General features: G+C 46.7%; 1 protein-coding gene across 6 annotated transcripts in view; it reads left to right on the forward strand.

The window, feature by feature from the left end:
• LOC110536245 (methylcytosine dioxygenase tet3) overlaps window positions 1-13,904 on the forward strand; it is an 85,946-nt gene extending 72,042 nt beyond the window's left edge. For 3 of the 6 annotated variants that reach the window (XM_036936140.1, XM_036936142.1, XM_036936141.1), the window contains 7 exons: window positions 2,025-2,118; window positions 3,181-3,389; window positions 4,012-4,162; window positions 4,396-4,485; window positions 6,477-6,614; window positions 6,830-7,190; window positions 7,547-13,897. In XM_036936140.1, the coding sequence (XP_036792035.1) occupies window positions 2,025-2,118; window positions 3,181-3,389; window positions 4,012-4,162; window positions 4,396-4,485; window positions 6,477-6,614; window positions 6,830-7,190; window positions 7,547-9,225 (2,722 nt within the window). In that variant the 3' untranslated portion in view covers window positions 9,226-13,897. Of the gene's footprint in view, window positions 1-2,024; window positions 2,119-3,180; window positions 3,390-4,011; window positions 4,163-4,395; window positions 4,486-6,476; window positions 6,615-6,829; window positions 7,191-7,546 lie in introns of all 6 variants that reach the window. The other 3 variants (XM_036936144.1, XM_036936143.1, XM_036936145.1) reach the window with 1 other exon arrangement.
• Window positions 13,905-14,121: the final 217 nt, after the last annotated feature.

Here is a 14,121-nt window from a genome sequence, read left to right on the forward strand (position 1 = left end):
AGAGCACAGGGTGCCAGTGGCGAATTTGCCAATCTTGGTGTTCTCTGGCAAATGCCAAACGTCCTGCATGGAGTTGGGCTGTAAGGACAACCCCCACCTGTGGACGTCGGGCCCTCATACCACCCTCATGGAGTCTGTTTCTGACCGTTTGAGCAGACACATGTACATTTGTGGCCTGCTGGAGGTCATTTTGCAGGGCTCTGGCAGTGCTCCACCTGCTCCTCCTTGCACAAAGGCAGAGGTAGTGGTCCTGCTGCTGGGTTTTTGGCCTCCTCCACGTCTCCTGATGTACTGGCCTGTCTCCTGGTAGCGCCTCCATGCTCTGGACACTACGCTGACAGACACAGCAAACCTTCTTGCCACAGCTCGCATTGATGTGCCATCCTGGATGAGCTGCACTACCTGAGCCACTTGTGTGGGTTGTAGACTCCGTCTCATGCTACCACTAGAGTGAAAGCACCGCCAGCATTCAAAAGTGACCAAAACATCAGCCAGGAAGCATAGGAACTGAGAAGTGGTCTGTGGTCACCTGTTGTCTATTCCATTTGCACAACAGCATGTGAAATGTATTGTCAATCAGTGTTGCTTCCTAAGTGGACAGTTTGATTTCACAGAAGTGTGATTGACTTGGAGTTTCATTGTGTTGTTTAAGTGTTCCCTTTATTTTTTTGAGCAGTGTATATAAAGTGTAATATTGGGATGCAAACTCTAAATGTAATATATTATATCTGACATGGTAAATGTGTCTTCTTTTTTAAGCCCATAACAATGTGTGTGAGGTGTATAGATTTGTTTAAGACTACAAAGAAACACTCTATTTGATCCTAAAAGGTTGTAAGGGAAGGGGAAAGGGGGATACCTAATCAGATACCTAATCAGTTGTACAACTGAAATTCAACTGAAATGTGTCTTCCACCCAACCCCTCTGGTTCAGCGGTGCGGGGGGCCTCCATAATCAACATTCACGCTTTGGCGCCCAGGGAACAGTGGGTTAACTGCCTTGCTCAGGAACAGAGCAACAGATTTTTACCTTGTCAGCTCGGGTTGGCATAAGGATTACGGTTAGGGTCAGATTTAGGTCTGATTATGTTGGTCTTTGGCTGCTACTGTAAGCCTCTGTGAACACTCCTCTTGGCCAGCCAGGGTCAGCCAGCTTGTGGGGTCTTTGTTTGACAAGACACGTCCAACTCTCATGGAGACCAAAGGCTTACATTATGGTCTTGCAGAAGCACATAGGCTACTTGCTTATTAAGAAATAAGGCCAGAGGGGGTGTGATAAATGTGAATATACCACAGCTAAGGTGTGTTTTTAGGCACAATGTGAAAGTGTTTTATAATTAAGCAAAAAGGCACCAGGGGTGTGTTATATGGCCAATATACCACGGCTAAGGGCTGTTCTGAACAATTAATAAAATCGCCACCGATTTACATTGACCCCCCGTTGTACACTGCTGCCACTTGCTGTTTATTATCTATGCATAGTCACTTCACCCCCACCTACATGTACAAATAACCTCAACTAACCTGTACCCCCGCACACTATCTTGTTACCAGTGCCCCCTGTATATAGCTTCGTCATTCTTATTGTGTCACTTTTTATTATTACTTCTTATTTTAGTCTACTTGGTAAATTGGTAAATATTGTCTTAACTCTTCTTGAACTGAACTGTTGGTTAAGGGCTTGTAAGTAAGCATTTTACGGTAAAGACTACACTTGTTGTATTCGGTGCATGTGACAAATATAAAGTTTGATTTTGATTTGATTTAGCTGTGGTATATTGGCCATATACCACAAACCCTCGAGGTGCCTTTATCTATTATAAACTGGTTACCAATGTAATTAGAGCAGTAAAAATAAATGTTTTGTCATACCCGTGGTATACGGTCTGATATACCACGGCTGTCAGCCAATAGGTGTTCAGGTCTCAAACCACCCAGTTTATAATGAACACTATACAATACAGTTAAACTGTTATGTTCAGTAAGACACACACACTCACACTGTGCTCTGTCTCTCTGTGTAGGTATGGAGAGAAGGGAGATGCTATCCGTATTGAGAAGGTGGTCTATACCGGCCGGGAAGGCAAGAGCTCTCAGGGATGTCCCATTGCCAAGTGGGTGAGTACAAGTAGCCATACATTACAAACTGAACCTATATCTTTCACAGAACAATTCAAGCCTAACCACCCTAAACAACACTAGCCTGGTCCCAGATCTGTTTGGGCTCTTGCCAACTCCACTGTTGCCAAACATGAAAATTGAAAATTAGTGTAAATGGTTGGCATGGTAGCACAAACAGACTGGCCCTCGTTGGGCTAACACAAAACACTAGTGTAGGCAACCAAAAACTTTCATATCATCACACAATGTTTCATTAGACTTGTTGCATCTTTATTGTCTGTGCATTTTAATACCAACAGACACCAGACAATAATATATTTTCTCTTCTATATACTAAGAGCCATGAGGTAAAAGAAAACATGCAAAAATGAATAAGAGTAGAGTAGATGGCACCACAGACTCACCCCCACAGGCACCACAGCCTCACCCCCACAGACACCACAGCCTCACCCCCAGAGACACCACAGCCTCACCCCCAGAGACACCACAGCCTCACCCCCAGAGACACCACAGCCTCACCTCCTCAGACACCACAGCCTCACCCCCTCAGACACCACAGTTTCACCCCCCCCCCAGACACCACAGTATCACCCCCTCAGACACCACAGTATCACCCCCTCAGACACCACAGTATCACCCCCAGAGACACCACAGCCTCACCCCCAGAGACACCACAGTATCACCCCCTCAGACACCACAGTATCACCCCCTCAGACACCACAGCCTCAACCCCTCAGACACCACAGCCTCACCCCCAGACAGTAAAGCAGTAGGGGGTGCAGCAGGGGGTCTCCCTGTTCCCTATCCTTCCCAGTTGGGGTTATCCACCTCTGTCACTCCCTCTGACACCTTGCTAATGGCTTTATGGATTCAAAACAGACACTATAGAGAGAGTAGAGGAGAAGACAGGTTGTTAGTGACAATATAGACACAAGGTGGGAGGGAGCTGGGGAAGACAAGACCGGTGTCGATCTTACCCTTTCTCTCTCTCTTTCTCTCTCTCTCTTTCTTTTTCTCTCTTTCTCACCCTTTCTCTCTTTCCCCCTCTCCTCATCTCAGGTGATTCGTCGAGGCAGTGAGACAGAGAAGTTGCTGTGTCTGGTGCGTCCCCGGCCGGGTCACCACTGTCCCAACACTGTCATCATCATCCTTATCATGGCGTGGGAGGGCGTGCCACGGGCGCTAGGTGACAAGCTCTACCGAGAGCTCTCCGCCACCATCACCAAGTTTGGCAACCCCACCAGCCGCCGTTGTGGACTCAACGACGAGTAAGTAACAGCACAGACCCATGGCTCATCTGAATAAGTGACAGCACAGACCCATGGCTCATCTGAATAAGTGACAGCACAGACCCATGGCTCATCTGAATAAGTGACAGCACAGACCCATGGCTCATCTGAATAAGTGACAGCACAGACCCATGGCTCATCTGAATAAGTGACAGCACAGACCCATGGCTCATCTGAATAAGTGACAGCACAGACCCATGGCTCATCTGAATAAGTGACAGCACAGGCCCATGGCTCATCTGAATAAGTGACAGCACTTATCTGAATATGCTCATGTTCTTCTGTTAAATTAGCATTAAACTTGAGGCTATACAGTGCAGTGCGTTGCCATTTAGATGGCACACTGAGGGAGGCTTTCAGCCGAAACATCTGTGCATGATAATCGCTGTTGTAGATTGAAATAATATAATAAGTTGATATGTGATTCTAGTTCTACTTCTGGACTGCAGATCACTTCATTATCCTTTTTTTTAACTGATATTCAATGCACTGAGGCATCTGTTCCAGAATGATAAAGATGACTGTGTCAGTGTCTGTCTGTGTTCGTTGAGTGGTGCTGACTGTGTTCGTGCTCTGTCGCCCCTGGCCTGCCTGCCTGCAGTCGTACGTGTGCGTGCCAAGGCAAGGATCCTGACAGTTGTGGAGCCTCCTTCTCCTTCGGCTGCTCCTGGAGCATGTACTTTAACGGCTGCAAGTACGCCCGCAGCAAAACACCCCGCAAGTTCAGACTGGCAGGAGACCACCCCCAAGAGGTAAGGGACCACGAGATCTATGGTCTATCTCACAGGAGGTTGGTGGCACCTCAATTGTGGAGAACGGGCTTGTGGAACACACAACTCTGATACCACCTTCACAGCACTGCTATATTATTGACAGCACCACACCAAGATAAAACTGTTACTCATGTGGTTATGCTGACCTGTTGTGTGTGTGTGTGTGTGTGTGTGTGTGTGTGTGTGTGTGTGTGTGTGTGTGTGTGTGTCAGGAGGATCAACTCAGGGATAACTTCCAGGATCTGGCCACTGAGTTGGCTCCCCTGTACAAGCAGCTGGCCCCACAGGCATACAATAACCAGGTAACACCTGCCTTCACACCCACCCTCACCTAGCTGCAGCTGTTAAGTTATAGCGCCAGAGCCCTCTAAATAGTAGACTATCCCTCCAATAGTAAACGACACAAGCTGCAGGATGCTATGAGTTTTTGATATGTTGTGTGTAGTAACAGGTTGCTCTTGGATATGGCATCCTCCTCCCCCTGTGTCCCTCAGTGTTAGAATGTATAGTCTGTGTAACATGGTGTCCTTTGACATGCTGACCATCCTGTTCCCCGTGTCCCTCAGTGTCAGAATGTATAGTCTGTGTAACATGGTGTCCTTTGACATGCTGACCATCCTCTTCCCCGTGTCCCTCGGTGTTAAAATGTATAGTCTGTATAACATGGTGTCCTTTGACATGCTGACCATCCTCTTCCCCGTGTCCCTCGGTGTCAGAATGTATAGTCTGTGTGACATGGTGTCCTTTGACATGCTGACCATCCTCTTCCCCGTGTCCCTCGGTGTTAGAATGAATAGTCTGTGTAACATGGTGTCCTTTGACATGCTGACCATCCTCTTCCCCGTGTCCCTCAGTGTCAGAATGTATAGTCTGTGTAACATGGTGTCCTTTGACATGCTGACCATCCTGTTCCCCGTGTCCCTCGGTGTCAGAATGTATAGTCTGTGTAACATGGTGTCCTTTGACATGCTGACCATCCTGTTCCCCGTGTCCCTCGGTGTTAGAATGTATAGTCTGTGTAACATGGTGTCCTTTGACATGCTGACCATCCTGTTCCCCGTGTCCCTCAGTGTCAGAATGTATAGTCTGTGTGACATGGTGTCCTTTGACATGCTGACCATCCTCTTCCCCGTGTCCCTCAGTGTTAGAATGTATAGTCTGTGTAACATGGTGTCCTTTGACATGCTGACCATCCTCTTCCCCGTGTCCCTCAGTGTTAGAATGTATAGTCTGTGTAACATGGTGTCCTTTGACATGCTGACCATCCTCTTCCCCGTGTCCCTCAGTGTCAGAATGTATAGTCTGTGTGACATGGTGTCCTTTGACATGCTGACCATCCTCTTCCCCGTGTCCCTCAGTGTTAGAATGTATAGTCTGTGTAACATGGTGTCCTTTGACATGCTGACCATCCTCTTCCCCGTGTCCCTCGGTGTTAGAATGAATAGTCTGTGTAACATGGTGTCCTTTGACATGCTGACCATCCTCTTCCCCGTGTCCCTCAGTGTCAGAATGTATAGTCTGTGTAACATGGTGTCCTTTGACATGCTGATCATCCTCTTCCCTGTGTCCCTCAGTGTTAGAATGTATAGTCTGTGTAACATGGTGTCCTTTGACATGCTGACCATCCTCTTCCCCGTGTCCCTCGGTGTTAGAATGTATAGTCTGTGTAACATGGTGTCCTTTGACATGCTGACCATCCTGTTCCCCGTGTCCCTCAGTGTCAGAATGTATAGTCTGTGTAACATGGTGTCCTTTGACATACTGACCATCCTCTTCCCCGTGTCCCTCGGTGTTAGAATGTATAGTCTGTGTAACATGGTGTCCTTTGACATGCTGACCATCCTCTTCCCCGTGTCCCTCAGTGTTAGAATGTATAGTCTGTGTGACATGGTGTCCTTTGACATGCTGACCATCCTCTTCCCCGTGTCCCTCAGTGTTAGAATGTATAGTCTGTGTGACATGGTGTCCTTTGACATGCTGACCATCCTCTTCCCCGTGTCCCTCAGTGTTAGAATGTATAGTCTGTGTGACATGGTGTCCTTTGACATGCTGACCATCCTCTTCCCCGTGTCCCTCAGTGTTAGAATGTATAGTCTGTGTAACATGGTGTCCTTTGACATGCTGACCATCCTCTTCCCCGTGTCCCTCAGTAGTTTTACACTCTACTGGAGAATTACTTGGTATACTTCCCCCAAAAGTACACACTATAAACTCAAGGATGATATGAGTGTTAGACATAGTCTGTAGAGTATTCCCATCCTTACCTTGCTGTGTACCCTCTCCTGTCCCTCAGTGTCAGAATGAGGTGACTGCTCCAGACTGCAGGTTGGGTCTAAAGGAGGGCCGGCCCTTCTCTGGTGTCACCGCCTGCATGGATTTCTGTGCCCACGCTCACAAGGACCAGCACAACCTCTACAACGGCTGCACTGTGGTACGACACACAGGCCCTACCTCTCTCTCTTTCTGTCACTGTCTTAATAGCTTTCAGTCTGTCTTCTTTCTCACTCTTTCCCTCTCTTTGTGTGGACATTGAATGGATGCTCTGCTGTGTGTGTTTGAATGTGTGGCCGGGGCGTATGGTGGTATAGAGACTGTTTGGATTGGTACAGACAGTGAGTGTCCCACACTAACCTCCCCCTCCCCAAGGTGTGCACTCTGACTAAAGAGGACAACCGTACAGTGGGGGAGATCCCAGAGGACGAGCAGCTCCATGTACTTCCCCTCTACAAGGCCGCCCTCACAGACGAGTTTGGCAGCGAGGAGGGTCAGCGGCAAAAGATGCGCACTGGCGCCATTCAGGTGCTTAGCAACTTCCGCCGTGAGGTCCGCAAGCTGCCTGAGCCCGCCAAGTCCTGCCGCCAGCGCCGCCTGGACGCTAAGAACCGCGCCTCGGAGAAGAAGAAGGCCAAGCAGCAGCTGCCAACGCCCACGGAGACGCCGGATAAGACGGTGATCAAGACGGAGGTCCGGCACGCTGGCTCCCCTGTCAGACAGCATGGCAATAAAGGCGAGATAACCCCTGAACTCTACTAGAAACATGGGAGAGTGGCTTCATGAGTGTTGTGAGCTTTATGCTAATAATAAACCCAGAACTCAGGTGTTTTAAACAAAACTCCAGCCAACTTTACAAAATGACGATAATAATATGGTCATAGGAGGAGAGTATATTTAATCCAATCTGACCTTGGGGTTAAGACTTATAGCTAGTCAGCATACAGTATGCAGCCCATTCAGGAATCAAACCCACTACTGGTGTTCTAAGTAAAACTCCAACCAAGTGAACCATAAAAACCACAGATTTGTGCAGAGGCAAGTGATTATCTCATGTCTTATCACCCCTCTCTCCTCTACTCTCCCCCACAGTGATCCCTAAGCAGGAGGTGAAGCCCACCATAAAGAAGGAGGCAGTGGACCAGTGCCAATACCCCTACCACGTCTACCCCTCCCACCCTGGCTACTACACACGGGGAGGCCCCCCTTCCAATGGCCAGCCCCCTGCACTTCCACCTCCACCAGGCCCTGTCAATGGCTACCACCCCAATCTACCCTCAGCACTGCCGTACGGCTATTACAACTATCCCCCCAACCCTAACACACTTTTCCCCCGTGAGCTCACTTACGAGGGCCGTAACAGCTCCTGGCATCACGCAGGGCACAATGCTTCCCCCGGCCCTGTGGACAAGAAGCCAGACGTTCAGAGCCTCCAGGCCAAGCTGGCACACTCCTACTCAGGCCCAGGCCTCCCTGAGCAGCAGCATGGAGACCCAGCCAACCAACACCAATGCAACGCTTACCCACACCCCCACCAGCCTGACTACAACCAATCACGTCCCTCCTCAGTCTCCTCAGAGCCCTCCCACAGAGGGACCCCTGTCATCAAGCAGGAGCCCATGGATGTGCCAGTGTGTGAGGGGGGCAATACCCAGAGCTGTCCCGACACTCCCATCCCCACCCCACAGCCTGGAGGGCCCTGGTCCGGGCACAAGCCCAACGGGAGTATGGTACCAGGCAGCTGGGAAGGCAACCCCCAACCACCATGCCCCCCGGGGGCTCCCTTCACTTCAGACAAGCAGCAGGTCCACCAGCAGGGACCTCACCAGACTTCCCAATCTCCATACTCCCAACAGCAGCATCAGTATCCCCCACAACAGCCCTCCCCATACCCCCAGCAATGGAACTCTTACCCTGGCCCCAACACCCCCAAGGCCTCCCCTGTTCCCTCCCCGTCACCCTCTCCTTCCCCACACCCCGGCACCCCCCGCCACTGGGACAGCCCTGCTCCCAGCCCTCAGCCTAAGGCTTGGCCCATGGACATGGTTCCTGCTGGGTACTGCCCTAGCACCGCCAGAGACTTCCCCGACAAGATATGCTCCAAAGCGGGCGAGAGTCGGAGCTCGACCCCTCTAGGTCTCCAGGAGAAGGCCTGGAAGTCTTTTGGAGGATCCATGGCAGGTACACAGTCTCCAACCCCAGAGGCCTGCTGGGACCCTAATCGGGCCGAGACCCCGAGCGACGTCGAGAGCCAGAGAGGTCGCGACCTGGATGAGGAAGAGCAGTGGTCGGACAGCGAGCATAACTTCCTGGACCCCAGCATCGGAGGGGTGGCGGTGGCACCCGCCCACGGTTCTATCCTGATCGAGTGTGCCCGGCGTGAGCTGCACGCCACCACGCCGCTCAAGAGGCCCGACCGCTCTCACCCCACCCGCATCTCCCTGGTGTTCTACCAACACAAGAACATGAACCAGCCCTGCCATGGCCAGTGGCTCTGGGAGGCCAAGATGAAGATGCTGGCGGAGCGGGCTAGAGAGAGGCAGCAGGAGGCAGCACTACTGGGGCTGCCCTACGAGGACATCAAACCTGGGAAGAAACGCAAGTTGGGGGCCACGGCAGGAGGGGCCAGCCCAGGTCCTGGCCAGACCACGGAGGGGCCAGTGATGGGGATGGTGACGCGGTTGGCCTCCACCCACCACACCACCTCCACGGTCACTGTGTCCCCCTATGCCTTTACCACCCTCACTGGGCCCTACAGCCACTTTGTGTGATGATGAACAGACAGACGGACACACAGGCTGGTGGAGCGGACAACCCCTCCTTTAGTCCTGTGTATCTCCATCCTCCTCCTGCTCTGTTTTCTCACTCTGGTGCTCTGGGCTGGAAGGAGGGGGACTACTGGTTTGAATCCTTGTTTTGTTTTGTTTGTTTTTTACCTCATGTCAGGCAGCAGTATGGGCCCGACCCTGGACCAGACAGACACACTGCCTGTGGTGCTCTTTCTCTCTCCTCTGCGGGAGGGACTCCATTGCTTCTCCTTCTTCATAGAATTTTAATGATCCTCCTAATTATTACTATTATTATCAATATTATTACGATTGTTATTGTTACTGTCAATGTTGTTATTACAGGTATTATTATTATTATTATGAAGATGCTGATTTGATTTGTTTGTTTATTGATGTGGTTGTTTTTTCATGTTGTTATTAATTATTATTTTGTTTATGTTGTGTGTTTTTTTACCGAGGGGTCTGTCTTGCTTTTTTCCCTTTGGCTTTTGAAATGTTTGTAACTGTACTTGCAGAAAGGCCGTTCTCAGCACTGCAAGGCTCTTCAAGACTGTCTTTCCAACAAGCATGACATACACGTTTTACATTTCAATCATTAGTCTTGACCAAAAGAGGGAAGAGAAACCCACAGAAACTTCTCTGAACCATCCCACAAAGCCTTTTTTAAACCAACTCCTGTCATGTCTGCCTTGCTGTGAAGAGAAGGGTTCTTCTCTCTCCATTTTTACTCTCACCCCACCGATCCGCCTCACTCTACTGCTGTGGTGCTTCATTGATCTTTATCCCTTTTACAGGGATCATATCAGTCTCTCCATTCATCTCTTCTTCACGGCACTAGATGCTGAATATAAGGCTGCTCTTATAGCATAGATGTAGAGTGAGAACAACAGGCACTAGATGCTGAATATAAGGCTGCTCTTATAGCATAGATGTAGAGTGAGAACAACAGGCACTAGATGCTGAATATAAGGCTGCTCTTATAGCATAGATGTAGAGTGAGAACAACAGGCACTAGATGTTGAATATAAGGCTGCTCTTATAGCATAGATGTAGAGTGAGAACAACAGGCACTAGATGCTGAATATAAGGCTGCTCTTATAGCATAGATGTAGAGTGAGAACAACAGGCACTAGATGCTGAATATAAGGCTGCTCTTATAGCATAGATGTAGAGTGAGAACAACAGGCACTAGATGCTGAATATAAGGCTGCTCTTATAGCATAGATGTAGAGTGAGAACAACAGGCACTAGATGCTGAATATAAGGCTGCTCTTATAGCATAGATGTAGAGTGAGAACAACAGGCACTAGATGCTGAATATAAGGCTGCTCTTATAGCATAGATGTAGAGTGAGAACAACAGGCACTAGATGCTGAATATAAGGCTGCTCTTATAGCATAGATGTAGAGTGAGAACAACAGGCACTAGATGCTGAATATAAGGGTGCTCTTATAGCATAGATGTAGAGTGAGAACAACCGGCAGTAGAAGTCCTCATCTTCCTTCAGGTGTTGGTTGAGAGATCTATCCCTCCAGTTCTATGGCTCCTGTGGGGATTAGTGAGCGCTTTCTATTTGAAGCACAAGAGGGCAGCAGTGACCCCTGTAAAATGGTGCACTGATACACACAGACACCAACTCTCACTTACACAAAGCTCCTGTCATCCAGCCAGCACAGCTCCTGTCATACAGCCTTACTGCTTTAAACGACCGAAGCATGGCCGCCAAAGTCTGGTCCTTCCAATGACCACAGGCAGCACGGGCCACGCAAGCCCTTTATCCTGAAGCCGGAGACATTGATGGGAATAGTGTGTGGACAGAAATGCCCTCCTAAACACACTGGTGCTTTCCCTACACATGTTGACACACAAAGGGCTCAGTCAGCGAGTCCTGCTTTTGCCTGGTGCTGTTATTCGTTTTGAAGCAGAGCAAGGTTTGTCTCTATGCACACACTGTCACGACAGAGCCAGTAAATCCTTATTCACCAATCATGGCTGCCTCTGCATTGCTTGCGTGTCAGAGCCTGCTTGGGGCTTATGAAGTGGTCGAGATAGAGCTCTCTCTACCTCAACGTTGCCGAGACACTACAAACACACACACACAGGCACCAGGTCAGAGGAACATGATGAATATTAGTCCAGATTCCCCATGTGCTCTACAAACTCATTTTAATCCACTTTTTTATTATTTATTACATGATAATGATGATGATGATTGTTGTTATTGTTTTTTTGTTTTGTTATAGCTAATAGAAATTGTACATACAGAAGAAAATATTTTATAAAAGCACTTTTAATCTTGATTTCATTGAGAGAAAAAGAGAACAGATTATTGACAACTTGAAGCTTACTTTTTTAAACTTTTTTTTCTCTCTCAAGAGAGATAAAAAAAAAATGTACATATTTAAAATATTTAGGTAAGATTATTTAACTGTTGAGGGATAATGACTAAATCATAAATGATTCCAGGCTTTTTAGTCCAGTCAGTTTGCCAGACAGCCTTTAGTAACAGAAAACAACTTTCCAATGTGTTGTTATGTCTGTAGATGTATACTCAATACTGCTGTCCTGATTTCATAAGTACTGTACTACACGATACCTCTGACAGCAACCAACCAGCCACCCTTCCTTCATGAGAAAAGATTGACGTAATCAGTAATCAGGCCATTTATAAGCCAGAGTATGATATCTAGCCATTCCACACTGAGAACCAATGAGAAACAAAGTATTTCTTGTTTTTTAACACAAGAATCAAACAGTTGCCGAATCAAAGTTGTCAGAAGTGCTTGTATGAGAGAACTCTAGTGACAGAGGTGAGGTGTAGCCCCAGCAATCTGTCTTGTCCATTGTGTTAGACTGAGGTGAGAGGTTGTCACCACCGTAACTTGTTTTTAATGTGGTATTATCAATGATAGTGATTTTAACAGTAGTAAAAGATGTAACAGTAATGGAGAACCATGACAACTTAACACTTGTAGTACCAGACTGAAGGTACAGTGTATTAATGGAAGACACCAGATAATAACTGGTAGTTTAGTTTGTAATATCTTTTGTTGGTTGTTGTAGATTGTCACAGACATGACCAACAGGACTTTGACTAATTTAGGGACCTGGGGAATATGGCTATTATATTCCCACCGTTAGAACAAACTCCCCCTTTAATAACGTCATGGCATGATCGACACACAGTTATAATGATTCAGTCATATTTATGATCTATGTAATAATGGGTGCTGATCATATATACTGCATATTAATATTTCATTTGTACAACATTTTTTGGGAGGCTAATGCTATGGTGCTACTCCCTAACTTCACTGTGGAATAAAATGGGGGGGGGGGGGGGACATGATTTATATCACTGATATTTTTCTGAGCTAAACTATTTCTTTGAATATTGCAGTTTCAATGATGGAACTACTCCGGTGCTGATTTAATGGGAATTTCCCATTCATGTTCAAGGTAATAAAAAATAAGAAAACTGTTGAATTGAACTACTCACACAGTTCATACACAACTTTTGTTAATCCTATGTCCACATAAGCTACTTGAAAAGGGACTCTATTCTCGCTTTAACTGGTATGGGGATTGGAGAATCATATTATATTGAAGTGAACAGACTGTTATCTTAATTAAAAACTTGGTGCAGTGTATGTGCTGGAAGCTATTATACATTACTCTTTTGGGTATGTTGTACATTTTTATGGTGATGGGAGAATGTTAAGATATTGGAACAATGAGCATACTTCCTCCCTATGTTTCTCACAGGTTGGCATTTATTGAGATTACTCATGTACTGGAGGCAGCTCTGCAGGGTGTTCATTAGCTGGCACAGCCACAAAGTCATAAAATCTGATTTTAAACCTGACCTTATCCCTAACCTTAACCACACTGCTAACCCTAATGCATAAATAACCCTTACCTAAATTGAAGACCAAAAAGCAAATGTTTGTTTTCAAACATTACAACGATATAGCAAATTTTGACTTTGCAGCTGGCCCATCTAGCGGAAACAGCTCAATTCTGCATCCAGGGCAAGACTTATGACAATAAACCCCAACCTGCATGTTTCTCCCTCATAGACGTATTTACTTACATACTTATACACTCGCTAACTCCTTACCTATACACACTTCACATATTTTCCATTTTTATCTCATACTTTGTCTTTCTCTCCTCTCTCTCTCTCTCTCTCTCTCTCTCTCTCTCTCTCTCTCTCTCTCTCTCTCTCTCTCTCTCTCTCACACTCCCCCCCCACACACACACACACACACAAATATTATCAGGATGTATACTCTGCTCTCAGTACTGATCTTCATTGATCACCCCATCTGCCCACTCTTCCAAGCTGGAATCAAGCTGGGTTTAGGGTGGACTCAAGCTGGACTCAATCTGGGCTCAGGCTTATATCCTGTCCCAAATAAACACAACATCACATCTGGCAGCTACATTCCTTTTTGAGTTTGAAGATTGTTCATGGTTCTATTTTTTCATGTCAAGTATGCAGTATGTAAAAAAAAAAAAAAGGAAAAAAAGATTTGTTTCTTTGTTTTTGTTCAGTCTCTCTTTGTAGCTGTATGGTGTACTATGTGAATACATAATGTATGTGGTACAACCCACAATATTGTTTTATGTTGCGAGATAATAAAAAAAAAAACTAAAAATAATTAGTGTTATGATCAACATTTTTGCTATATACAGTGCATTCAGAAAGTATTCAGAACTGTTGACTTTTTCCACATTTTGTTACGTTACAGCATTATTCTAAAAATGATTAAATAGTTTTTTCCCCTCATAAATCTACACACAATACCCCATAATGACAAGCAAAAACCATTTAAGAAATACAAAAATGTAATATCACATTTACATAAGTATTGA

This window comes from Oncorhynchus mykiss, chromosome 11 (genome assembly GCF_013265735.2).
Source record: "Oncorhynchus mykiss isolate Arlee chromosome 11, USDA_OmykA_1.1, whole genome shotgun sequence".
NCBI lineage: Eukaryota > Metazoa > Chordata > Actinopteri > Salmoniformes > Salmonidae > Oncorhynchus > Oncorhynchus mykiss.